The sequence below is a fragment of the Phoxinus phoxinus genome (genome assembly GCF_949152265.1).
Source record: "Phoxinus phoxinus genome assembly, chromosome: 17".
NCBI classification, from domain to species: domain Eukaryota; kingdom Metazoa; phylum Chordata; class Actinopteri; order Cypriniformes; family Leuciscidae; genus Phoxinus; species Phoxinus phoxinus.
The window spans coordinates 10,081,366-10,108,181 of record NC_136892.1 but is presented as its reverse complement, the minus strand read 5'-3'; the positions used below and the strand labels follow the sequence as shown (position 1 = coordinate 10,108,181).

General features: G+C 38.0%; 1 protein-coding gene across 2 annotated transcripts in view; it reads left to right on the top strand.

The window, feature by feature from the left end:
- Positions 1-25,749, top strand: part of pof1b (POF1B actin binding protein) — a 33,852-nt gene extending 8,103 nt beyond the window's left edge. For both annotated transcript variants that reach the window (XM_079585542.1, XM_079585543.1), the window contains exons 2-13: positions 1,462-1,542; positions 10,764-10,984; positions 11,511-11,544; positions 11,957-12,037; positions 13,907-13,999; positions 15,516-15,629; positions 17,003-17,155; positions 17,875-17,994; positions 20,411-20,539; positions 22,331-22,401; positions 22,506-22,632; positions 24,234-25,749. In XM_079585542.1, coding sequence (XP_079441668.1) covers positions 1,462-1,542; positions 10,764-10,984; positions 11,511-11,544; positions 11,957-12,037; positions 13,907-13,999; positions 15,516-15,629; positions 17,003-17,155; positions 17,875-17,994; positions 20,411-20,539; positions 22,331-22,401; positions 22,506-22,629 — 1,221 coding nt within the window. In that variant the 3' untranslated portion in view covers positions 22,630-22,632; positions 24,234-25,749. The remainder of the gene's footprint in view (positions 1-1,461; positions 1,543-10,763; positions 10,985-11,510; positions 11,545-11,956; positions 12,038-13,906; positions 14,000-15,515; positions 15,630-17,002; positions 17,156-17,874; positions 17,995-20,410; positions 20,540-22,330; positions 22,402-22,505; positions 22,633-24,233) is intronic.
- The last annotated feature ends 1,067 nt before the right edge of the window (positions 25,750-26,816 follow it).

Here is a 26,816-nt window from a genome sequence, read left to right as displayed (position 1 = left end):
CTACAGTCTAAGTAGCCTATAATATACATGACTAATGCCACTGTGTTAGTCGGATCTCTAAAACTTCAGTCGGTGTGCTCCTCCGCGCCACCTAAGCTGTATTTTACTCCGTTACTAACCTGAGTGTAGATTTTGTGGTGTTTTGTGTAGATTTTATGGACTTAACGTAATTTAACTAGAGTTAATCATTTCAGAGTGAGTGAGTAAGAACAAATCCAAATATAACAATTTATTATTATTCAGGTAAATGTATCATGCCAATTACATTATCAATTTAAAGATAATCAATAAATAACATAAAATGCTCTGAAGTAAAAAGTGAAAGATGCATATCTGACCCCAGGAGAATAGGATACATAATAACACTCAGTAATATGGGCTAATCTGACCACAAATCACGCCGAGCCCTTTTCAGGATTTCTTTAAATACCCAGACCAAGACAAAACATCCCTCCAATGTAGGGCATGAACTTACAATAGGAATTTGCATTGACTCGGGTTATAGACCGATGGGGTTCGCACTGTACGAGACTATTGTACCAGTCGCACTGATACATTTTAAATGATACCAAACACGACTGTTAATTAACTTGCATTGACATGGAACATTATAATTTGTATAAAATCTTTCTAAGTGAAGAGAAGAATGTGTTAAGGGAAGGAAGTGGGGAGAAGGAACAAATGTGAAGGAAGGACAGGAGGGAAAAACGCTTTCCCGCAACTTCACCCTGTAGGGTGTGGAGACAAATGGCAGTATGTGTTTGTGTTGTCCATATCTCAGGAGATCAAAGTATCTGAGGTTCTGTTTGTCTTACGGGGTCAGTGCATATCAATTCATGAGCATTATTAATGTTTTGATGTGAATAAGGGAAAGTAGGGGTCAGTTGACAATGGCCACACAGGCTACGCTATTTCTCTGTAACTGTGGTTTTGAGTTGTATGCACACATAAATACATGTTGGTTTCAAACATCTTTAAATGTGAATTCTGTCTTCCAGTCTAAAATTACAATTTCATCCTTTTATATCCTAACATGTCCTGCTATTGGTCAGTGCATGTTCATTAACTTTTTCTTTCGGTCAAATAATGGTGGAAACCTTCAATAGGTTTTCTGTAAATCAACAAAGTTTATGTTTATTCACTGGAGTAAAAAGTGTGACAACTAGCTCCCTAATAAATGAAACATACAAAATGATGAATCATTACTACATATTGCCTATATTATACTGGTAATAACTTATATTTTAAAATGTTTGCTAAGTTTAATAATTTAGTTATAAAGTTAGACGTTTCCCCTTGTACCTTTTAAATTTGTAAATCTAATTTTAATAGACACCAAAGCCAAATGAAAAAAAAGTTATGCACAATGCAATTATTTTTCTTTTCTTTTTTACTTTTAAGCACAAGACAAAACATGTTCAAGAATTCGGTCTCATTCATGTTTTCTTTTTCTACATTCAGATTCAGAACCTAAATGGACAAAGTCAAACACCTGTCTCCAGCCAGGTATCCAGTCCCGTCAAGAGCCCGTTACCGTCTGAGGTAATACAATAATGTACTATGTATGCAAACGGGCACATTTTCACTAACATTCAAGGCTGAATACTGTTTGTATGAAATCATATGGTTAGCACACAAACACACACCTAAAGTTACCCTTGACCCCTTGACTTTCATGCCTTTACGCGGAATACATGAGCAAGCGATACTGTATTACACACGCTTTCCTCGAGGCTTGTTCATGCCTCTGGCTTGCTAGATGAGCTGGGAGAACGAGCTTTACTGTAAGGCAGGCTTTGACGTGTGTGTAGTTGCACGCACATGCTAATATGACCACAATTTATGCGTTTGAGCCCAAGTGCAGTACCTGCAGGGTTTAGGGTGTGTCTCAGAGAAAGAATGGACTCTGTAATTCCCAGAGGAGACAGTGTGTTAACACCCATTTAGATTGGTCCCGACAATAGTCATAATATTGCAAGGAAAGTGTCAGAGGGAGTTGCCCTTTATCGCAACTGTTGCTGTCAACCAGCCTGCAGGTGATCAGGGGATGACGGGTATGTACTGGAAGAGCTTAAATGTGTTCTACCAAACAAGCACCTTGTGTGCTTTTTATGTTTTACCGAGCATTTTATGTGACAAAATATTATTTTTCCATAACATATAGTCGAGCTGTGGTCACACTTTTTTTTTTTTCAAAAGTTAGTGTATCAAGAAAACAGCAGTCAGTGAATTGTCATTTATATTCAAGTTGCAATATTTCAAATTATGCAAAAGGTGCATAATTAAAAATGGTGCATAATTATAATCTTAATATTTCTTTAATTGTGTGTATGTGAGATACATAAAATGCTAGATTTGAAATTAGCCTTAGCAAAACCATATGGAAAATGGGAAACATATGATATCACTCTCTAAAGCTTTTTTATATATAAATAAAAATTCAGTGATAAATAATAATCTTGAAATATCAATAGATATGAACACCACACTACTTTCCTGCAACACTAAGAAATAAATAAGGTATGATTTTTTTATTTTGTTTTGAACCAAACAGTTAGGCCGTGTGTCCACCAAGTGTTTATTAGCCAGCTGAAAACACCAGACGCTCTTCTGAAAATGCCTTGCTGTGTTTTTTTTCCGGTTGAGACTTTGGTTGCTCTGATACGAAATATCCGCAGAAGTGCAAAGTATTTGGCTTTAAATGGTTTTGTTCTGTTGTTGTGCTTGTTTTTGTCGTCTGTTGCCGTTGTACAAGCCGAATGTGGCGGTTTATCAGTGTGGTATTTGTCCCTCCCCTCTTCTGCTGTGATTGGACGGCTGGGTAAAAAGTAGGGGTGTGCACGCCACGATTATTCGATCTGTAATTATTCGAAAAATAAAAATACTATTCGAATTTTGCTACATATGTTGCTTTGCTGGCCGTAAATTCAGTGAAATCCTATACACGCAAACTAAAACTCGCAGTTATAGCTAAATGCACTAGGTGGCGCTAGTGTTGTCAAAAGTACCGACTTCGGTACCAAGTCGGTACTGAAATTTAAAAAATGTGACGCTTTGAGCGCTGTTGAGCGGAATCGTTAACACCTCGGAATGGCCGGCCATTGTCACGTGCTCATCAAATATGTCTGTGATTGGCTACAATGATCAGCGCTTCAAAAACATGTTGTAAATATACATCAATAACGCTCTTCAGCGAGCGATTACACAGATACACACTGGAGCGTTTGAAAGCAGGCGTCTATCAGCGGATCGATCCACTGGCGCTGATAGACGCCTGCTTTTGCTTTCAAAACACTTTCAAACGCTCCCGTGCGTTGATCATTGTAGCCAATCACAGACATATCCGATGAGCTCCTGAACACAATGGCCAATCAGAGGTGTTTATGATTACGCTCAACAGCGCTCAAAGCGTCACATTTTTTTAATTTCAGTACCGACTTGGTACCGAAGTCGGTACTTTTGACAACACTAGGTGGCGCTGTGAAGCTTGTCAACAAGTTGATTGTATTTGATCACAGAATGTCGTCTGCCTCATTTTCCCTGAGGCAACTTTCACCCCGACATGTGGATGTTCTTTTTTTTTTCAACATGAACATGCGAAACAATATAAGCAGTATAACCATATGCTGACTCGACTGTATTATGTAGGCCTACGTTCGGCACGATAACTGGCGCTTATTTATTAGCGGGGTTTTTTTCGTTCGCTTTGCTTCAGCCGAACATGTACAGTTTGTTTTTGTTTTCTTTTGTTTGGCCAGACTCTAGCCAAAGCTCAGCCTAATGCTGTTTGACACAAGAGTGTGAAACAAAAAAAACAGCGCCAGAATGTAAGCCAGACTCGGCCCAGACTTTGTTGCTATCTGGTATGCATTTGTTCTGTATATTTTATTGTGTACACACATTGTTTAATGTTTTCAACTAAAAGCTATAATGTAAGCTTGTTGTGTATATTGATGATGACAAAAACGTAATGTTAAAAAAAATAATGGGTCTCCTTCACTAAGCATGCTTATGCACAAATGTGTGTCTGACAATGCAAACGATTTTAAGAACATATTACAATTCACCAAAAATAAAAAATATAAGAATGACTGAAACCACATGTACGCAAAAAGCACTTACTCTGTACGGCCTTATAATCGTATTAAAGCAGCACCAGGTAACTTTTCAACCTTAATAATATATTTCCAAGTCTCTTGTGATGGTACATCGACTTACAATAGGTTGAATGACACGTCTGCCATAGCCTGACGGGGTCTGTAGCGTTTTTAATCGTACTTTTAAACTTCGGGTTTCGGGTAGTAACCGGCGAACAAAGTGAACTACAAAATTCGACTGCTTTACGGCATATACGTCACTTCCACCACCACCCCCACTTCCTTAAAATCGGACGTGCGAGCCAAACTAGCGTTTGTTTGCCAAATGTTATAGTCATGGCCGAAGCAGCACAGAAAAGCAAGAAAGAAAAGGTTTTGTCGGAGGAAAGCAAAAAGAGGAAACGAGAATGTGATCGTATTAAAGGCAGAACGAGGATCAACATTGGGCCAGCGTTTCCTCGCAGGCGTGAGCTGAAGGAGGAGGAGGGGTGCCCGATGCCACCCGTCCCGGTTTTCCAGGGATTATTCTCTTTTTTGAGCGACAGTCCCAGAAAATTCATATTCTTTCCCGGGACACGAATTGCCCCGTTTTTTTTGTGAAAATGTACTTCTAAAGTAGAGTTTCCTGGTTTCAAATTAAACCGTTTCCGTCTACTGTTACTGTGTTTTCTTCATAGTTGTGTACAGTACATCCAATCCTGTGTCCGTAAACGGGTAAAAAACATGGTAAAAACGGGTAAAACAGTGGATTGGCAAATGCCAGGCGTTTACTTTTATTTGATTGGAAGCTCAACTTATCGCCTAGCAACTGCCTGTGCTGTCGGTCGGTCGCGCGCGCGCATCAACACACATCCAAGATGATACAGTGTGAGTTTAGTTGCTAGATAGCTTTTTAAAATATGTCTATTTACATCTATTGTGTGAAATGGGGAGAGAGACGGACGAGGAGGATAACCACTGTCTATGAGGATAACACAACAAAGTCTGGTAGGGGCTACATTCTTGCAAGTAAATATATAAGATGTACAAAATAATATTTTAGGATACCTAACATGTCTGTGATATTTGTTTATTTGTCTTGCCTCAAGCTATAATAAATCGATTTGTAAAATTTGCAGATTCATCTATGGTAGCTTGATATTATAATATTGACGATATATGGTTATTATATCTACCACTCAAACATTGCATTGAAGTATCATATAGATTCAGTAAAACGGTAACCAATAGACTAGACTACTACTGTATAATGACGCTGGCTTGTAAACGTGAGCATCACGATCATTTGTCGTTTGAAAAAAAATAAAACCCATGAAATTATATTCATATGACATGCTGAAATATATGCCACTGTACCTGGATGAAGACATTTCACACGCGACACAAGCAGAACACCTGCATGTGAACTCCTCCTACAGTGTTCTGGGCTATCATGGTTGTCAACAAATGCACGTGCATGTATGACAGAGTTTACGACAGTAGTAGAGGACAATTCTGTTTCCCAACTCTAGGGGGACCCCGAGAGCAAAAAAAAGAAAAGTAACCTAGTGTTACTTTAAAGGTGACCTATGCAGGTTTTTTACCTTAACTGAAGAGCTTCGGAGTCATTGGAATGGTTATATCACTTTTTTCGGGTTGAATGGTGGTTGTCTCGCACCCCCGTATCGCCTGTGAGCGGAAAAACCACCCCTGCAACTTTGGGCCGGCGGGCCGCCGCATCAGAAAGTATCGCGTGATACCAGGTCTCGCGATGTAACGCATTGCTTTACGGCAAAAAAAAAAAATCTGCTAAAATTGTAATTTAATATTTTATTGCGCTCCCTCCTCACGCTGTTGGAACCCGAATGAAGAAGTCGTTGTAAAGAATGTCCCGTCTGCTTTGATGTCATTGATCTACTAGCCTCTGGTATCTGAGAGTCGCCAACAAGTTTTTCAATAGTGTTGTCAAATATCTATTCCGAAGCTGTAGGGGGAGCTCTATAGAGAAACCTGCGAGCAAAAAGCGAGAATACAGCGAAGAAATTCCTGAAACTGCATAGCCCTGCTTTAAGAATTATATTTCATCCTAACATGACTATAATTATATTGAAGTATGTTGCATACTCTGAGTGAAATACATGCTTAAGTCACCACCGGGGAATAACTGTTTTTCAATATAGTCTTGTAAACGCGTTCAAAAAACAGATTTTTGGTCGTTTTCAGCGTATTGCTCACTGACATTTCCTCCATTTGTGATCGCCTTTTCACTTCCACTAGTTCATTCAAACATTAACTTTGGTACTGCGCATCAGAAGAAAACAATTTGACTTGTAAGTTGTTATCTGTTCAGGTTCCTATCAGTTTTATTTTTAACACTGTCTCTATGAGCACTGCCAGTTCATTCCGTTTTTAACCCTTGAACGTGAAGGTCTACGGTTGAGTCGTCATCGGTCTTTCATGTGGCCTATCCTAAAGTTTGAAAAGCATTACACTCAATGATTTAAAGCGAGCTGTCATAGGGTTGTGCTTGCAAACATGCTGCGACAGGAGTTGGGAGCACATCATAAGCTTCGAGTTTCGTACACACAGGAGGATTTAGTTGTGATTAGGCGTATTACTCTACACAACTATGTGAGATAGCATTGAAGATTGATTGGTTAGGAGGAGTTTCACATGATGTCATTGAGCTGATGCAAGCAAAATGGTGAATATGAAAATGGGCTTTAGTGCGCGACTCGCGAGCATCTTATACGAACATTTGTAACTTTGTGCTGTGGTTCTTTTGAATAATTCATGCATCAGGTTCATGCTATCCGAGGAGAGGTGAGGATTGTTTAGCAAGCAGTCTTTAGTCCATGAACATACAGACACAAGGATTATCCAAACAAGAAGCCATTAGTGATCCAAACAGTGATGTTACTGGAGACTTTACAACAAGTGACAAATACTGATTAAAAACATGGGGGTGTTTAATTATATACGCAAGAATACAAGAGGCATGGAGACTGACAAGGGTGTAATTATGGGAACTAACCAGACGGCAATGGAAACAAAGGAAACCGGAACAAATGCACAGAAAATGAAACCAGAAACATCAAGGCAACAGAATAACATAATAAGAGTCCTCGATAATAATTAATAATTATATTTAAAATTAATTTTGCCTTATACATATTTTCTTTCACAAAAGCAAAGTTAGAAATTGTTTGTCATTAGGATTTTACACATTATTATTAATATGTTAATTATTTAACTTCAATTAGACCCTTCAACTCATTACTTTTTGACGTTTTCCTATGATTTGACTGTTTGTCAGCTGACTCTGAAAAGATCATGATTTAGGCTTGGCTCTTGCAAAACAATGACTTGGAGCAAAAATGTAATGCAAAAACCATGTTTCTTTGCCACATCTCTGAGGGATTCAAATATGTAAACATTTTATTAATAATTTTCATGTACAGTTATTGTGTGCATGGGAGCATTTGAATTTGGCATTTAAAAATCCTAGGTAAGACCTTAAATAAATTCGCTTTTAAAATGAACCAGTAGGACTCGGGATCATGTGATTATAAACAGAAAAATAATATTGCAATGTTTGAAAACGGTCTTATGGAAAGATTCTTTGTACATTTTAGAACATTCAACTCTTAATGAATAGTTTGGAATGATATTGTTTTACGATAGCCAAAGAGAACTGATCTTTGGTAAAAACAAAAAAACAAAACTGTAGTCCCTCCATTCATTCAAATGCCAAATCTCTCAGTTCCTCTGTATCTCTCTCCACTTGCTTCCTGTGGTCAGACACGCACAACTTCACTTTGAAAGCCGAGCTCCTCCTTCCTTTCACTGTAGACCAGAGCAATGGCCTGCTGTCACACTGGAACAGAGAAGCTTTTGGCTCACTCATTGACCTATTTTTGCACACAGTAAGGTATTGTGGAAAGCAAAAGGCAGAAAGGACATCCCACAGTTGCAGGATTAGTAGTAATGATTAGTAGTGTCTTCTCATAATTCTTGGGAACTCGCTTATCAAAAGGTTTATACGATTTAGTTGTTATTTTCACATCAAAGTAAAGGGACACTAAGCTGCAGTTCCTATTTGTGAGTAATTATTAGGGATCACTTTTGCCCACTCTACCATATGTACATTTCTGGAACATGTCAACAACAACATGTCCTGTGTGAACTCGAACTCGAACTTCAACTATAAAAATATTTTTATGATTTTTCTGTAATGTTGATTTTAGGATTACAGCTCAATGAAGCTCTTTCTGTGCATTCCTGTGCAGAGTTACTCAATCCTGCTGTGGGAATCGAGGTTACAATAGTACAACTGAATTAAATTTGCATTTAAGAAGTTCGGGTGATCTGGAACTACTCCTAGAAATCTTTTGTGCATGACATAACCCATAAATAAAGATTTTTTTGGTCACACTTTAGACTATGGTCCAATTCTCTCTATTAACTAAGACAAATTGCCTATAAACTCCTAATTTTACTGCTTATTAGTAGTTTTTGTAGTGTTTAAGGTTATGTATTGGGTAGGATTAAAGGATGTAGAATATGATCATGCAGAATAAGACATTTATATGTGGTTTATAAGTACTAATAAACAGCCAATATAGTTATATACATGATACGCAACTAGTTAATAATAGTGAGAATTGGACCCTAAACTGAAGTGTTACCTTTTTTAAAAAAATACACACTCTTATTGATTATGCATAGGCCTAAGTGGCAGTTTGTTGCATTTCTAATTCTTTGTTGGACTTCTTATTCTAGTGATACCACCTCAATAGACTCACTAGAACAACTAAACTCTATTATGTGTCCTTGCTTGCTGTCTGCAGATCCTGCTGCAACTTGTCAGGTGGTAAAAGTAACTAATGTCCAAAGTACGTTTCAATCATTGATGATTTCTTATCTTCCTAATCTTGTAAGAACACACCCAGACGCAATCTTTAATTCACACAACTCTGCACAGCTAATCCTGTAAAAATCACAATTTGAGTAATATGCGCAACTGTTAACAAGCTCGGCTCTTTGTTTGACTTTGTTGTTGGCGCTCCAAACCGGTTTCGCCACAGAAGTCTCAGTAGTGAGTCCGCACACCCAGTTAACACCGTCGCTGCTGGCTTTTCTGCTACAGAATGTGTGGAATGTTCTCGAGGCCTGACACACCCACTGTCAAAAACACTTGTCTTTCTATATGTGCTCTCAAAACAGATGCTGACCCCTGCAAACAAACACCTATAGTACTTCTGCTGCATTGCTAAACTTGCTAAACTAAATGCATGGGACAGAGCAGAGACACTTGTAGGATACTTGCTCAAGTTGGTCTTCTGGTAGAGCATGGGACTACCAACCTTAAGTTCACAAGTTTGAATCACAGGGAAACGCATACATTTAAGATAAATTTCTCTTAAAGTTGAAAACCAATGAATGATGAGGACCTGAATCTTGATTCGAAAAATGAAATCGGTCATCTTGGTAAATGACTTCTAGTTATGTCATGATGATTAAAATTGAAACCTAAAGATCTTTTGTAGTGTCAGTTCAGTTACCGTATAATTCTGGATGAAACCAGACCCCGAGTGCTTTTCTCTCACGGATCAGTGGAATCTGGCCCGACCACTCCGACACACCTCGGCTTCTGGAAGTTACTGGAGGATTGACAAAACTGCTGCTCTGTCTTGCATTATATGTTGTGCCATCAATCATTTAGAAACACAAACACTGCTTAAGCTTTTAGAATGCAAACATATCAATCAATCTGAATGAAAACACTATTAGTTATGGGTGCCCCAAAATAGAAAATTTGGCCTATCATTATTTAAAAAAATAGCTTTCCTTATATAAATATATATGTTTGTGTTGTTCTTCTAAATGTGACTAAGGCATTAAGATATTTTAAACAATTACATCAAGATTTTCTGTAAACCTGCTCTTGGAACAATGTGTGTTTTGAGAAGTGCTATGCAAATAAATTTGACTTTAAAAAATCAGAGCAATGCAGATAATTTAAAAATGGTAATATTGGCCGATATCATATTGTGCTTCTCTTCTTCTACTACTACTACTACTACGGTACCACTACTACTAAAGTTTTCTAGCAGATGGCAATGTATAGAATGCAAAATTTGCATAGATATATTTCCATCAATAGCTTCAGCTATCAGCAACAGCTGCATATTACCTTTTTTTTTCTGCTCCCCTGGAGGCCTTATATCTTTATGGTCCACTCAATTCCCAGCATGTAGTTTTGTTTTCTGCTTTTAAGAGTATTGTTAGAGAAGTCACTTCAGGAGTGTCTGATCTGGATCGATGCACATGGGTGTGGGGTTTAACTTACTATTCATCGAGGTGTGGACTGTCTCTCGTAGTATGCATCACTCACAATCTACTTTAAAAAATGTAACACATACTTGTAAACATTAACCCTCATTTCTGAGCTCACATTGACATATTTTGTTTGCTTCTTTGAAATGCTTCCTCCATTTTGACATACTAACAGTTATATAAGCATCGTGTTTTGCATGTGTCAAGGAAGAGCAGTGTTGATCCTGTAGCTGATTTGTTTAATATTAAACTTGCAGAATAACATCTGATAAAATTCATGTAACTCAACACAAAAGTTGTGCACTCATGCTCAGAATATCCTCTCTTCACATCCTGCCCTTTTTCCAGTCGGAGTCTGTGGAGAGTTCAAGCATTCATGAGGAGTACGCGGTGGACATGAGGGAAATGAAGAATGGCTTCTCCTCTGAGATTAAGACCGAGGTATTCGAGGAGGAACCCGTCGCCAAGATGGACAACCGCTTCTTTGGTGAGCTTCTTGCCGAGGTTTACCGCAAGAACTACGATATTCACGCCTGCATCTCCGAGCATGTGGCGAAGATCCGGGGAAGGTAGAGCACATTATTCAGCGTTTTGATGTTTTTAAAACCGTTATTTTATAATAAGTACATTTTCACAAGCTAATTCATGAAATGCCATGCTTCAATTACAATAATAAGATATAATGAGCAATATTCACATATTCTGTCTTAGTGAATTCCTCGCTGTGTGCCTTAAAGGAGTATTTAAATGTAAGATTTGCATGCAGATAACCCTGTCAAACACTATATAGATGATTGATGACTTAACACTGAGAAAACCTATTACAGACCAAAATGAAATCTCATCTCTTTAGCTAATCTGGAGCCACTTTCTCAAATGACTCATTAGAGTGATCAAAATCCTGAAACCTCTCCGCCTTGTCTAAAGCTGTCTAAGCGCAAGGCTCAATCTAGTGATTCATGGCAAGTTAAGAGGATCTGTACTTTACACCTTAGAAATGATTGTGAGAACAGCAACACCTCTGGACGCCTCTGCTTTAAGGCTCTTTTTTTTTCTGTAATTTTGACTCATTCACATTGTTCTCCGTCTCTGCAGGAAACACCTTCTGGACTCCACCATTGACTACAAGGTAGGGAGTGGCAGATTAAGTTCCTGTGAAGTTGGCTAAAAGTTTTCCATGTTGCATACAGGATTTCAAGTTTCAAAAATTTTAATTTACCCCCCCCCCCCCCATTTTATAAATTTGTTCAAAAGTAAATTTAAACTGCAATTTATAATATGCACATTGTGGCATTGTTCCACCTCTACTATTATGAGAATGTTTTTTGACATTTTCATTGGGGCATAAATAAAAAAATATCAGCGTGAAAGAACTGTCCTGATATCACAAAATAACTTCCCAAAAACATATTTATTCATTAACAATTCATGATATTTTGGAAGAAAAAAAAAAGTTTGACAATGTTCTTGCAGCTCTTGGTCGAAGAATATATATGATGAACTTGTTAAACACGTGTTTGTCTGTGTGTGTGTGTTTGCAGGTGGACAAAGATGAAATAGAGAGTCTTATTCCCAAAGGAGTGTCTGAACTGACTAAGCAACAGATCCGCTACCTGCTGCAGGTGAGCGCACATTATGAACGACTGCCCTGCCCACTTCCACTCACCCCACCCTCAGACGCCTCTCCTGACCGCGGCAGATTATTAGCTCATAAAACCTGTCCCAGGAACACATGTTCCTCCAGGCACAATGTAGCCTCTCAGTCATTTTTTGAGCTGGGAGTCTGATAAAAAGAGACATTTGCTTCATCTTCAGTCATTTTTTTGGATATTCAGTCAACTTTATTGAGCAAGTTAGATTAGATTAAGTGCTGTCACTATTTTCTGTTATTTGAACTGTAAATTCAGTAGGGGGCTTCAAGTGAATATATGTGATTATTCATTTATGCACTATATTGCCAAACGTATTGGGAAACCCCTCCAAATTATTGAATTCAGGTGTTCCAATCACTTCCATGGCCACAGTTGTATAACATTAAGCACCTAGGCATGCAGACTGCTCCTCAAACATTTGTGAAAGAATGGGTGAGTCACAGGATCTCAGTGAATTCAAGCGTGGTACCGTGATAGGTGTCCACCTGTGCAATAAGTCCATTCATGAAATTTTCTCGCTACTAAATATTCCACGGTCAACGGTTCGTGGTATTATAACAGTGGAAGCAATTGGGAACAACAGCAACTAAGCCACGAATTGGTAGGCCACGTAAAATCACAGAGCGGGGTCAGCACATGCTGAGGTGCACAGAAGTCGCCAACTTTCTGCAGAGTCAATAGCTACAGAATACAGACCTCCAAACTTCATGTGGCCTTCAGATTAGCTCAAGAACAGTGCATAGAGAGCTTCGTGAAGTGGGTTTCCATGGCAGAGCAGCTGCATCCAAGCCTTACATCACCAAGTGCAATGCAAAGCGTCAGATGCAGTAAAGCACGCCGCCACTGGACTCTAGAGCAGTGGAGACTTGTTCTCTGGAGTGATAAATCACGCTTCTCTGTCTGGCAATCGATGGACGAGTCTGGGTTTGGCGGTTGCCAGGAGAACGGTACTTGACTGACTGCATTGTGCCAAGTGTAAAGTTTGGTGGTGGGGGTTTATGATGTTTTTCAGGGGTTTGGCTTGGCCCCTTAGTTCCAGTGAAAGGAACTCTTAATGCTTCAGTATTCCCTCCTGTTCCAACATGACTGCGTACCAGTGCACAAAGCAAGGTCCATAAAGACATGGATGAGCGAGTTTGGTGTGGAGGAACTTCACTGGCCTGCAAAGAGTCCTGACCTCAACCCGATAGAGAACACCTTTGCGATGAATTAGAGCGGCGACTGCGAGCCAGACCTTCTCGTCCAACATCAGTACCTGACCTCACAAATGCGCTTCAAGAAGAATTGTCAAAAATTCCCATAAACACACTCCTAAACCTTGTGGAAAGCCTTCCCAGAAGAGTTGAAGCTGTTTTAGCTGCAAAGGGTGGGCCAACTCCATATTAAACCCAACAGATTAAAGAATGTGCATGTAAAAGCAGAGGTCCCAAAACCTTTGTAATATAGTGTGTGTGTGTGTGTGTGTGTGTGTGTGTGTGTGTATATATATATATAACATTCAAACACAACATAGTGTATGATGATGCTGTTCATTAATTTTGTTTGGTCCTTTGCCTCAATGGGACTAAATGTGAACTATAAACAACGAACTTTCAGTGATCAGGGTGCAGTTACATCAGACAAAGCAAATTCATGTGCATGTAAAGGCAAGCGTCCCAAAACTTTTGGCAATATAGTTTGTAGATTCACACACACACACTTATATTACATTTTATATTAGCTGCGATTAATCACAATTTATCAATTTGACAGCACTAAATAAAACATAACAGTCAATACATATGAAGCACTTTAGTTGGTTTCAGACACAAAGTAAATGTCTTTCTCTCCCTCATCTAGACTCGTGTGACGGCTGATAAGACCATGCGTCTGCTGATGGCCACGTTCAGCAGTCTGCGAGAGGAACTTGTGCGTATGCAGGAGGATCTGAGGGTGAGTGCGATTATTCTACCACCAAACCAACCGACAGCCTCCTGTCCTGCAGAAGCAGTCGATGTGATGATGAATACATGTCAGGTTTTGCCTCGGGCGTGCGTTTGCTTTACTCTCCAGCTTTCAGCTGACCTTGTGTTTTTCAAGGTGGGATGCGTGTGTTCACAGATTCAGTGGTATGATGTAACCGCTAAACAACAGCCCCCAGCCCTTTAACATTGTATTAGCATTCATTTGTTAAAGGTAAAACAAATATTTTTTCTACTTCTTCGATTATACATGAGAAAATTACAAAAGTTCATACGTCAAATTTAATAATATGCACCTTACTTCTGCAAATACGAATTCAGATTGTGATTCAGGATACCAAAAGAATATCACAAAATGCCAACCTGCTTTGTTGGTATAGCAAGAGGTAATTTCCTGTTTGACTGAACAAAGCTTCTGCTCAGTTAAACATGAACCATCACAAGGTCATCACAAATACATGCAGCATTTTTTCAGTTGGTAAGCCAAAATGGAGCAGACAACAGCTACTGAAGACAGCAACTACGTCAGTGTCTGTGTTTTCACTAATTATCCACTCAAAATAATCAAAAAAAGATAATTGCTTACAATAAAGCTTTGTGTTGTCTCTTTTGAAGCAAGAAGTATTGCAAATGTGTGTATGTGTGTGAGATCTGACTGATCATGATTGGTCAGTTGTAGCATTCTGATGTCATATATTTTATGGTATGACTAGGGCTGCATGATTTGGGAAAAAATGTACCGTAATCAATTATTGCACTCAATTAACATGACAATAAAATAAACATAATAATATTGTTATGTATTATTACTAGTGTAATATTTCACCTTAAAATAAAACAACAACTGTACAACTACTAATACTAATATTTATGGCTGTCTTAATTTTCAAGCATTAATCCATCAGGTTTTTATTTAGACGGAAACCGCAGGGAGCCTTAAAGCTTCTCCTTTTTTGAAAACGGCTGGTTTATACAGCAAGCGCTTCTCATTACAAGTTTGGGAAGATGGTTGGCACGTGTTGTCCTCCCAAATGCATGTTATGAGTGACCCAAACTCAGAACACATGCAGGGATGATTTCATGTGGAGTCACTCTGAGACACTGAAAATACCACTAAGCCATATCGCAAATTCAGTTTATTTTGATAATTTGTGCAGCCCTAGTTATAACTATATATTTGATCATTGTTCTTGGCAGACTTTCTTCTTACAAAAGTTTTACTTTTAATAAAACATGTAAGCACTTAAATCAATTAGGTAATTAACTCTAAAGGGTGTGGTAATGTACAGTTAGATGGTTGCTTTTGTAAAAATAAATAAATTCATTAATTAATTAAACCAGACAGTGATAGGAGTCACTGTTTTGTAGTTTTTGAAGATATAACCTGTTAGCATATAATTTGACTAGCATCTACTGATTTTTACTAAGCATGCACAATTATATGGTTAGTTGCAACTTGCATTTGGATTAACTGTGTGCATTTGCAGAATCTGGAGAGTGAGAAGGAGGCGCTGGAGAGAGAAATGAACTTTAAGAAAGATCAAGCTTCTAAATATGAGAAACTACTGGACAACGTACGCGAGCAAAGCGGACAAATGCAGGTACCATAAAACTTCACTTCATCACTCCTGTCAACAATGCAACAATTTAACAGCAGCATTTAAGTAAGACATGTATTCTTATTAAATCTACTAACGTTGTTTAATCAAGAACAGTGAGTGAATTTCTGTTTTTCTTTTGTTGTTTGATTTATATAAACAGCATATATAGCAGTTGATACTGTATATTACGCTGCTTTCACTTTAATACACAGATCTAATGAGACTTATATTACTCCTTGTAAAAAGGGGCATAATAGGTCCCCTTTAATCAAGTCAAATACATTTGCATATGCCTGCCTCCAGAGCAAGACATTGACAAATAGTTTTACATCATCGCACCATAGGCCCCGCCCACGGGCATTCAGTCGCTTAAAGTCCCTGTAAAGTCAAAATTTAATTAAAATAAGCTATCAAAATCTAGAAAAAATTAGCAGTATTCTCTGCTCTCAAACGCTGGGGGCGTGTCCGCTGGCTGCGCTGAAACCACGCCCACTCGCGGGACGGGAGGACGAAGGCCGAGGCGAGAGATAGTCGGTTCGGCCCCATTCACCAGTAACAGCGGATTATCAGTCGATCCCAGTTGTCTCCGACGAAAGTTTATAAAACTATCCTGTGTAAAATGATCACTACAGAGGCGGGTGTTGGTGGGGATCCTCGGCTCTCCATCAAAGGGGATCGTCACAGAATTAATCCACTTCTTCTTGATATAGTCGTTTTTCGGAAATTTAAATAAGGGCACCGATCTGTTTTGTAAGTGATCGCATCCAGGTAATACGCATTTTCGTGACGAAGGCATAGCTAGCTAGCAAACTAGGCTGTAGTAACTAATAGTACTGACAGTAACTCGCGATTGAGCTGCGAATTGATGCGAATGTGCTCTATTGTTAGGGGAGGGGCCAGCGTCAGTGGCTCCAGCGCGTCATTGACAGTAGGGGCGGGGCCAGGAGCTCAGTGGCTCCAGCGCGTCATCGAGCCACCAGTTTAGCCCCGCCCAAAAATCCTGAACACAGCAACGGTGAAAAACTGTTTAACGGTCTAACTCCACAATTCAGTTCTTCACAGCAATACATTTCTAACATTTATAATTGCGTTTAGATTTTTTTTTTTTTAATTGCCTTTACAGGGACTTTAACGACAGACATTTGCCTACACGTGATGCGACGCAACACTCGCATCCAATCACAGGCAAAAGAACCCATTTTAATCACTGATGCTCTCTACACTGCCCTTAAAATTTATAATTTCAGACAGAGGGGCAGAATGAGGATTGAAAATAATAGTTTTTCCACACTTATATTTGTTTTTTGTTTTGTTCAAAAAACTGGTCCTGACCACTTTAATGATGACAACTAACAACCTGTTCATGTTATTAGATATCTTTGAAGGAAAGTCACAATGCTCAGCGTTCTCTAGAAAGTCAGCTACTGGCCTTCCAGACCAGAGACCCCAGCAAAGACTACCGCATCAAAGAGCTGGAGGGCAGCAAGAGGGCCCTGGAGCAGGAGAATGAGCTGCTCAGGAAGAAGGTGGGCAAACCTCAGGGTCTTCATCAAAATTCTGCTTAATAATTATACACCATACACTCTCACATATTATGTAAACACAAACTTTTATTTCGGATGCGATTAATCATTCCCCAGCACTATTATACATACATATTTTATTATTATTTAAATATCATTTATTACAAACACCAGCTGTGAAAGTGCATCTAAGCCTAGTCAAAAACCTTTATTATACACATAACACACACGACTCACAAGAACAGTTCATTTCCTATCAGATATAAATGAAAATGATGATGACTTGTGGCTCATTGAGTCCCATCCGTCACCGGTGCGATTCACTAAAGTTTTCAATAAAAGAACCAGTCAAACGTTTGTAAAGCAAACTACACTGGTCACACTGCATGTTTGTGTGCAGTAAGGTGCGCCGCAAAGACAACAAGAGAAATTGTTCATGGACCTTTAAACTCATCACTCAATTCACACTGCAAAAAATATAATTTCTTCTTTGTAGACTGTGGCTGGTCCAATCTCACTATACATGCTATAATATTATGTTTCAGTATTTACTTAGCATTATTTACTAGCAGTCTTGCAGTTTGTAAAATGCTCAAAAATAGGAAAGTAGACTTATACTGTGGAAATCATTGATTCTAGGGTTGTAATTTTTTTTGTCTTCCCGTCCCTCATGTGTCTTCCCTAATTATGTTTCCCTGCATTTACTGGTATCTCTTCCGCAGATGACAGGGCAGTGCAGTAGTTCCACTGTGCAAATCAAAACAGAGGAGCTGTCTAGAGAGTATGAACGGATGCTGAATGAACTGCGGGGGGAGAAGGACAGAGAGCTCCAGAACCTGCGGGTAAATAAGGAAGAAACTTGTACATTTGTACTCATGTACAGGGTTCCCATGCTTCTTGAAAGTACTTGAAATTATATTTTATTAACAAAGAGCATTGTCAAATGATCTACACTATCAGTACCATCGGAGGCTTACCGGTATTTATATAGCCGAATCGTCTTGGTTCCTCGACAGTCTTTTCTGCATCCCTCTGACTCCTCACTCTCGGCTAGCTCCTATCCCAGTCAGGGATACAGGGGAGAACTCTGGGTTCGGGCCACATTCCAGGCTCGGAGCCCTCCCTCGGACATGAGGAAAAATACGCATTCTCTTGTACTCAGTTTAATTATTTATAAGTGTGAACTCTGGAATTTCAGACACATGGATTCAAGGACTGTAAAGTATGTGAAAACAAGCATAGGTGTTTGAAAGTGCTAGCCTGGCTAACGTCAAACCTAGTCTCATTGAGACCTGGTCTGGGAACCACATGTTAATTTTCTTGTATTTGAGGCGTGGTTTACGAATGCCCAGAGCCGTTTATTGGGTTCTACGAATGTCTATCAAATGCGCCTGTACGTAGCTCATAGCCAATCGTTTCAATTATACCAGATGACGTATGTAGAGCGACAGAAATTCGACGAGGAAGAAGACGAGGGGTCATAGATTTATGTGTACACGATGGCGTTCAGCGAGCGACTATTGCCGTTTGTGCAAGACAAACATGCCTAATAAAGTAGTGTTTAAAAGCACAGGAGTGTTTATAAAATAGTGCTTTGTTTACCAAGGTAACCGGGGTAACTGCTATATTTCTGCTGTTGCACAAGTAGCGCAAGTAGAAAAGTAGCATTTAAGAGATTGAATTTGCGTTTTCATTCAGTGGGTCTTCCATTTTTGTTCAGACCAATGTGAAGATCGACCCATATTTTTACACAGTTTACACCTGTTGTAAATGTCAAACAGTGGATTGGTAAGAAGCTAACGTGCTTTCAAAAAATTTAGAATAATAAGGTATTTCGAATATTTTATATATATTAGATATTATCTATATTAGCCAAAATGATAAATGATTATACATATTAATTTAAAATACAATACAATACCATATATATATATATATATGGTAATGTAAATATGTATAATCATGTATCATTTTGGCTCACCCTTTTTCTTAAAAAATGGGTTGAAATGTGAGGTTATATATTTATAAATGACAATAATAAGAACACTCTACCGCACACTATTGACTTTACTCTATTTTATTTGTTTTTGTCAAACCTTGTATTATTTGAACTGAAAAGTTGTTTAAGTCCTTGTTTTTATAGTCATTTTATGGTTTAGGATGTTAAATAAATGCTGATCTCCCCCAATTAATTTTATTTGTGCATGTCTTAAAGGTCTTAAAAGACTTCAAATTGATTTAAAAAACCCTGCAGATAACATGCACAATATTTTGTAACGCCAAACAATTACCTTGTCCATATCAATTTCATTTAATTGCAAAATAGATGTATATTTTAATGTTTTAATCAAGTAATTATTCATAAAAAAACTAAAACCAGTGTAAAATAAATGTTAAAAGCAGGAATAATAAAGCTGAAAACGGCATCTCTCGTTCAAACTCGCTCGCTCGAACCAGTGTATGTCTCTCCTCAATGTATTTTAAAAAAAGTCATGCCCCTTAAGTTTGATCTTAGTTGTCAGTATATGCCTTTACATACTGCAGTAATGATAGACACGGGTACAGTAGGTCTTTGACAGTGTCCAGATTGGCAGTAACAAACCCACCTTTATTGTGTTTGATATAAAGTAAAAGGTGCTTTTAAAAAGTGCTCGAAAGTCCTTGAATCTGGTGTTCATATGAAAGAGTGGGAACCCTGAATGTATTAAATTGTGTTTTTAGGTAAAACTACGGAAGTATGGAAAAGCTGTTTATTGCTTTATAAGCATCCTAAAATGCTTTTATAAAATGACTAGTATGATAAAGACTCAAATGTTCAGTAAATTTTAAGAGACAAACTATTTAATTCAGTAATATAGTTAATTAGTCAAACTGTAGGCTGTGTATGATTGATGAACAATTTGGGTCATTAAGATACACTACTGTTCAAAAGGTTGGGGTCAAAACGATTTTTAATGTTTATTTTTTCTTTTTTAATTCTCTTTTGTTCACCAAGGCTGCGTTTATTTGATGCAGCCTTGGTAAATTTGCAGGATGCTTTGCTAAATAGAAAGCATCTATTTGAAACTGAAAGATTTTAGAACATTTAGAAATGTCTTTACTGTGAATTTCATGCCTCGGCTGAATACAATTAATTTCTTTAAATACTTTTATAAAAAATCTTACTGACCCCAAACTTGCAAATGTTAGTGTAGAATCCTTCACATGCATCCCATCTAGTCAGAACTATCTATTTTATGTGTATTTCTTCTTTTCCAGTCTCAGCTTATAAAAATCCAGACTGAGCGCACAGTGACACACACCTCTGACAGCACCTTGGAGCTGCGCATCACTGAGCTCCTGACCAAACTGGAGCAACATGAAAGCGTCATCAGACACCAGGAGGAGGTACGTCAACATACGCCCTCATACAGACATAAAACGCTCTGTCAGTGTTGTTTTCAACAACATCAGATCTGCCATGTGATGTGATGACATTTTCCCAATGTTTCCTTGAGCTGAAATTTGACAGCTTGGAAACCTGCTGGAAAAACATGAACCTCAATGAGTTGAGGCAGTCCTTATTTTTGTCCTTTTATGCCTTTATTATTAGATAGGACAGTGTAGATGAGACGGGATCGAGCCGGGACTCGAACTCAGGTCGCCTGAGGCACATCTGCGTCATTGTCGGAGCGTTGCCCACAAGGCTATTGCTCTGACAGACCATTTCTCTTTGAACCATTTCATTTTCTTCATGCTATATATATATATATATATATATATATATATATATATATATATGTATATATATATATATATATATATATATATATATATATATATATATATATATATATATATATATATATATATATGCAGTCTGTCATTCTAGAAATGCCTCAGGAGCAATTTTAAGTTAAACCTGACTTAAAGAGGATTTATTATGCAAAATTCATATTTTTTTCTCCCCAAACGAGTGGTTCCAGTTTTCCCCGTACTCTTACATAAGAGTAGAGTGAAGCCCCGCCCACGACTGGTGACGATCTGCCCTATTAGCATAGATCCCGTCCTGAGTGAGAAGCACAGAGTCTGCCATTTCTGTTTACTCGCTGTATCCGCCAGTTAGAGTATTACAATGTCTGCGCCAAAAAAACATTACAAATGTTCTGTTATTGGAAGTACCAACAAACATAAGAGTAACCATACTCCTGCCATCTGAGCCACTGAGGACACTGGCACATTTCCTTCATAAATGAACTTCAACCAAAGAAAGTCGGTAATGTGTTGCGCAAATTTACACCTGACTGCAAACCAGTGTCAGTTTTAACACTGGATTTGCACTAAACTTGTTTCTAAAAGATTTTTAGATAAACTTGACGGTACATGCTAGTCGATGAGTTGAATCAACTTAACTCCACAACAACTACATAAATGTATCCACTAACCATTGAGAAACGTCCAGTTGCATTCTAAAAGTTGTAACGTCTTCGAGTCCATCAGTGTCCGACTGTGGTTCGCACATAAAAGGCTGAACACCACTACTGACCATTTCGGCCATGTGACATTCTCCAGTTTGGTGGAGTATCAGAGGCATGAGCTGTGAAAGCTCCGCCCTCTTCTGGAAAGGGGGGCGGAGAGCAGCAGCTCATTTGTATTTAAAGAGACACACACAAAAAATGCTTTTTTATGCTCATACCCAAATAGGGGCAAATTTGACATGATCTGTGGGGTATTTTGAGCTGACACTTCAGACAGATTCTGGGGACACCAGACATATATATTACATGTTGTGAAAAGGGGCATAATAGGTCCCTTTTAACTCAGGATTAAACAAATTACAGGTTCTAGGTTTACTGTAAAACTAAAACAAGGAAATTTTGATTTTAATCCAGGTTAATTCAGTCATTCATTCTGTACGCAATTGTTTTTGTTAGAGGGGTTTGTTGGAAAAATAGATATTTAAAATATGAATTATATCAGAAGTCGGTATTGACATGTTCAAGGAAAACATCTACCGGTATTTCTAAACAAATCACTGAATGAGGTCATGATTCTCATTGTAAGGAACAGCACTTGATAGTTGGCATTCTTTGGTTTCTTCCGTCTCTGCGTTACCTCAGCTTCATTACCCTTGAGGAATGTGAAGTCACCGTACAATACTGGAGTACTTCATTCTGACCTTTGACTTTTCACTCTCAGGAGATCAAGCGACTCAAGCAGCAGAGGATTGACAGCTCCAGCAGTGCGACGAAGACTGTCGTTACAAAGAGGTGTGTGTGTGTTTATTGCTTATGAATTGTCTGAATACCATGTGAAAACTAAATTGCCATTCAGTCCTAATTGTTATTGTGAACTCTTTCTTATCATGGGACAGATACTCGACCCAGTACCCTTTACTGGGTCTGCTGAGTGACGATTACAAGTACACACCACCTATTAAAGCGGACAGGACCGTCTTCTTCGAGACGACGGGGGAGGTCACCACACGACTTGCCTAGATTGTAAGACTTGAAATTGTTTGGAATGGGAGGCTTTTTTCCAGGTGTTGTGTAGAAAAGACTTTTTACTATGGTCACGTAAAAGGGGTCATGTAAATTATAAATGTTCATAAATGTTCTATGATATTTTGAAGGGGAGAAAAGCATTTAGAAAAGGAGGGTGTTTACATAGAGCTGTTAAAGGTACAGCAGCCAACCTGCTTTCTTGTTGTTGTTGTTTTTTACCACAAATGCTCATGTAAAGCTAAATTCTGCATTTATTGGATAATTTGTTATATTTAAAAAGTATGGGGTCGGTACGTTTTTTTTTTTTTTTTTTAATTAACTTTATTCAGCAAAGATGCATTAAAAATGACAGTAAAGACATTTATAATGTTGCAAAAGATTTTGATTTCAAATAAATGCTGTTTTTCACTCTTCATTAAGCAGCACTACCATTTTCAACTAATAATAATACAAAGAAATGTTTCTTGAGTCAAATCAGCATATTAGAATGATTTCTGAAGGATAGATCATGAGTAATAATGCCGAAGATAAAATGGTAAAATATATTGATCAATGATATTCACTTGACCTGTGACTGGTCATATTGTGTTGGTTAATCAGATGTATATTAAATTGTAATCATATTCCTTTTTTTTTTTTTGGTCAAATAAATGCAGTCTTGGTGAACATAAGACATCTTTCAAAAAACATAAAATTGCACCGACCTCAAACTTTTGAACAGTAGTAGGGTACACTCACTGTTGACTTTGACTAGTTTTCTGGGTACATGTATATTTTCATGCAAAAAAAGTGTTAAGACGACATTGTTTTCTTTAGTTGCACTAGAAGTTTCACATCATTTCCAAAATGTCACACCTTGTCCAGAGCATTTATCTCAAGCGTGTGTTTGTCTGGGAACACAACACAGTGTTCACTAGTTAATAATAGATCGCTCGCTGGCGTAGAGGGCCAATGCTAAATTCTACGGCTGGCATAAATGAATGATGTCATAGGACTCGCTTTTTGCCAGTGACCTCATTATTTTATACACAATAACCGATGAAAAACAAAATGATGCAATAAAGCAGAATGCATATTTAATCACATTCCTGCTTAGACAAAGAATTACCGGTAAGCACCACAAAGACCACAGAAAAAGGGTCTGTTCTTGCAGCAGTTAGGGTTTTAAGATGAAACGTTAACCGCATTATGTGCTGTATGTTGCGGCATTTCAGCTTTATACGGCCCAGGGAATGTTTACATCGACACCAGCCGTGCCAAAATGTGTTCTGTTGACACATCATGTTTTCTCAATCGAAAGTCTCATAGCTGGCCGTACTTTCTGGGAAGTCCATGGAGTTTCCTGCAAAGATTTTTTGTTACTCCAACGCATGTCAGAGTGACGTTTTATCACTCCGAATACTTTTAAAACCACTACGGCCCAGCATTCTCAAGCTGTAAAGAACGCTGACGGGAAACACCAAGAATTAGATGAGATGGTTATCAGGTGGTTATTGAATAAAAAAAATGTGTTTCCCAGTAAAATACAGCGTGAAGCCAAACTTGCCCATGTGTGTTTTGTTATTACCGATTCTTAAAGAAGTGTCTCTTTCTCACAGGAATGAACAGGAAGAAGAAGATTCCCCGTCTGAATCCCGCTCCCGCTCTCTCTCCCTGCATGCCGCCCTCTTCCCAGCGGCTCCTATTGGTGGCGGTGGCGCTGACTTTTCGTGCTTAGGCTTTGGATTTGGATAATGCCATATGAAGTATGAACCAACCACAGCATTTAATGACACATCTTCCAGAAGCATCTTGTTTATTACGATATAGCGTGACTACTGATAGTTATTTTTATATTTGTGTGTCATCTCTTCATATGATGCACCACAACACTACTGTAAGGATGTAAATATTTGGAGAGAAACGACTTGCAAGTATCGCATACCTTGGCTGGAATGAAAGTTAAGCATTGTCAGTAATGTAAAAGGTGATTGCTGGTTTTCTTATTCAATTGGGTACATTAATTATGCTAATTGTATTATTTTTCTTATGTCACAGAGTTGATGCTTTATATTCAAAATGATGCCTATAGTAATAGTGGTCGATCGATGCATGTTTTTCAATGACAGGAGAGCAGGATGACCCACTAAATACTAAAAGTTTGGGGTCAGTAGCATTTTCTAATGTTTTTTAAATAAACCTCAAGGATGCAAAGCACATTTGATTAAAAATACATTAAAAACAAATATTGTGAAATGTTACAATTTTAAATGACTGTTTTCTTTGATTTGAATATATTTTAAAATGTAATTTATTCCTGTGGTGTAAAGCTGAATTTCCAGCATCATTACTCCAGTCTTCAGTGTCACATGATCCTTCAGAAATCATTCTAATTTGATGATGCTCAAGAAACTTTTCTTACTATCAATGTTGAAAACAGTCGTGCTGCTTAATATTGTTGTGGAAACCGTAATACATTTTTTTTCCTGTCTGTTTGCCTATTTTCAGGATACTTTGGTGAAAACAGTCAATATTTTATTTGAATTTTTTTTTTTTTGTAACAATGTAAAAGTTATTTCTCTCTTTTGATCAATTGAATGCGTCCTTGCTGAATAAAAGTCTTACTGACCCCAAACTTTTGAATGGTAGTTTATATAGCCTAGAAAACATACATGAGAAGCACAAGAATATGAAAATAAATAAATGAAATCAAGTACACATAAAAAAGACCAATTTTTTTTTAATCGCATTATCTGTTTACAAAGCTGTCGGATATTGCAACTGGCACAAAGGGGCGCGAACACACATTTATCTTATCAGCCGATGGCAGATCGTTTATTTTTTCTTTTCTTTTATTATATATATCATTAGGACCCTTCCAGCGATTGTTAAAAAACAAAGTGTAATCTAATATCTCTGTCTGGTAGATCGGTACACCACTAATATGTAATGTAAGCTGGTGAGGGGGTTTACTGCTTTAAAGTGGCTGATAGCGCATAACTGAGTGTAAGCTAATTTCTCAAAGCTATTGCCTACTGTATGTAACTTTTTTTGTCTGTCTGTCAAATGGTTAATTTTAGCCTATGTAAACATTGGTTGTTTTTAAATAAAGTTAATAAAGATTAAAACCTCCATAAACATTTCTGTTTTTATAGTTTGAAACTGCTAGTTTAAGTCATTGTCTATACGTCTAGTTTTTGGCATGGTAGCCTACTCTATTTCTATAGAATCTGCCTGTGGTTTTACACATTTAAAATTATTCATAAGACTCTGACACTTGAAGGGACAATATTATGTTTGAGTGTGGAGTTAGGTTTACTCTCATTACAGTGCAAATTTGGAAAGCAAGACAAGTCCAAGTGGTTTCTGATGTCACCAAGCGGTAGATTGTAGCATTACAAGTTACTTGGATATCTAGACTTTTTTTTTTAATAGGATGTAACTATAGAATATCTCCTCTTGAACTGTAAATATATACATAATATTTGGATTGTCATTTTGATTTATTAGTCTATTAATTGCTTTGTTTTCTTTTATGTTGTTACAATACTGTTTGAGTCTGTATCAGTTTTTATAGGCTACAATTATAGTTTTTGTTAAAGTCCCCCTGTAGTCAATAATTGTATCCCTTAAAACTCATATTTGATAACCAAAATGGCATATTTAAACTTTTTCCTTGAAAAAAAAAGGTAACACTTTATTTCGATAGTCCACTTGAGACATTATACTAATTATAAGTAACTTTGTAGCTACATGTCAACTAACTGTCAGAGTATTAGTAGACGGTCTGCTTAATATTTTCTAACACTTTATTTTGTTAGTCCCCCAACAGACATTCTACTGACTAACTTGGCAACTACAAGTCAACTTATTCTACTAACCCTAACACGTAACCGTAACCTAATAGTCCACTGACAGTCTACTAATACTCTAATGAGAGTTACGTAGTCCAGGCTGTTTTGTATGTTTTCTTCCCGGGGACGGGTCATGTGATGGGTGTCTGACGAATCAGGGAAGGATACGCCATGACTGATGACACCCAATCATAGAGCCGAGCGTGAGCCTCTGCGTCATCGTTTGTCAAGTCCTCCGTTTTGACCCGTCTTCACTAAAACGCCCTCCGAGATTCAAAACGCAAAACGGGGTCGGAGTGTTTTTAAACTTCTCCGTTTTAGGTCTTCGTTTTTGCCGTTGTAGTCTGG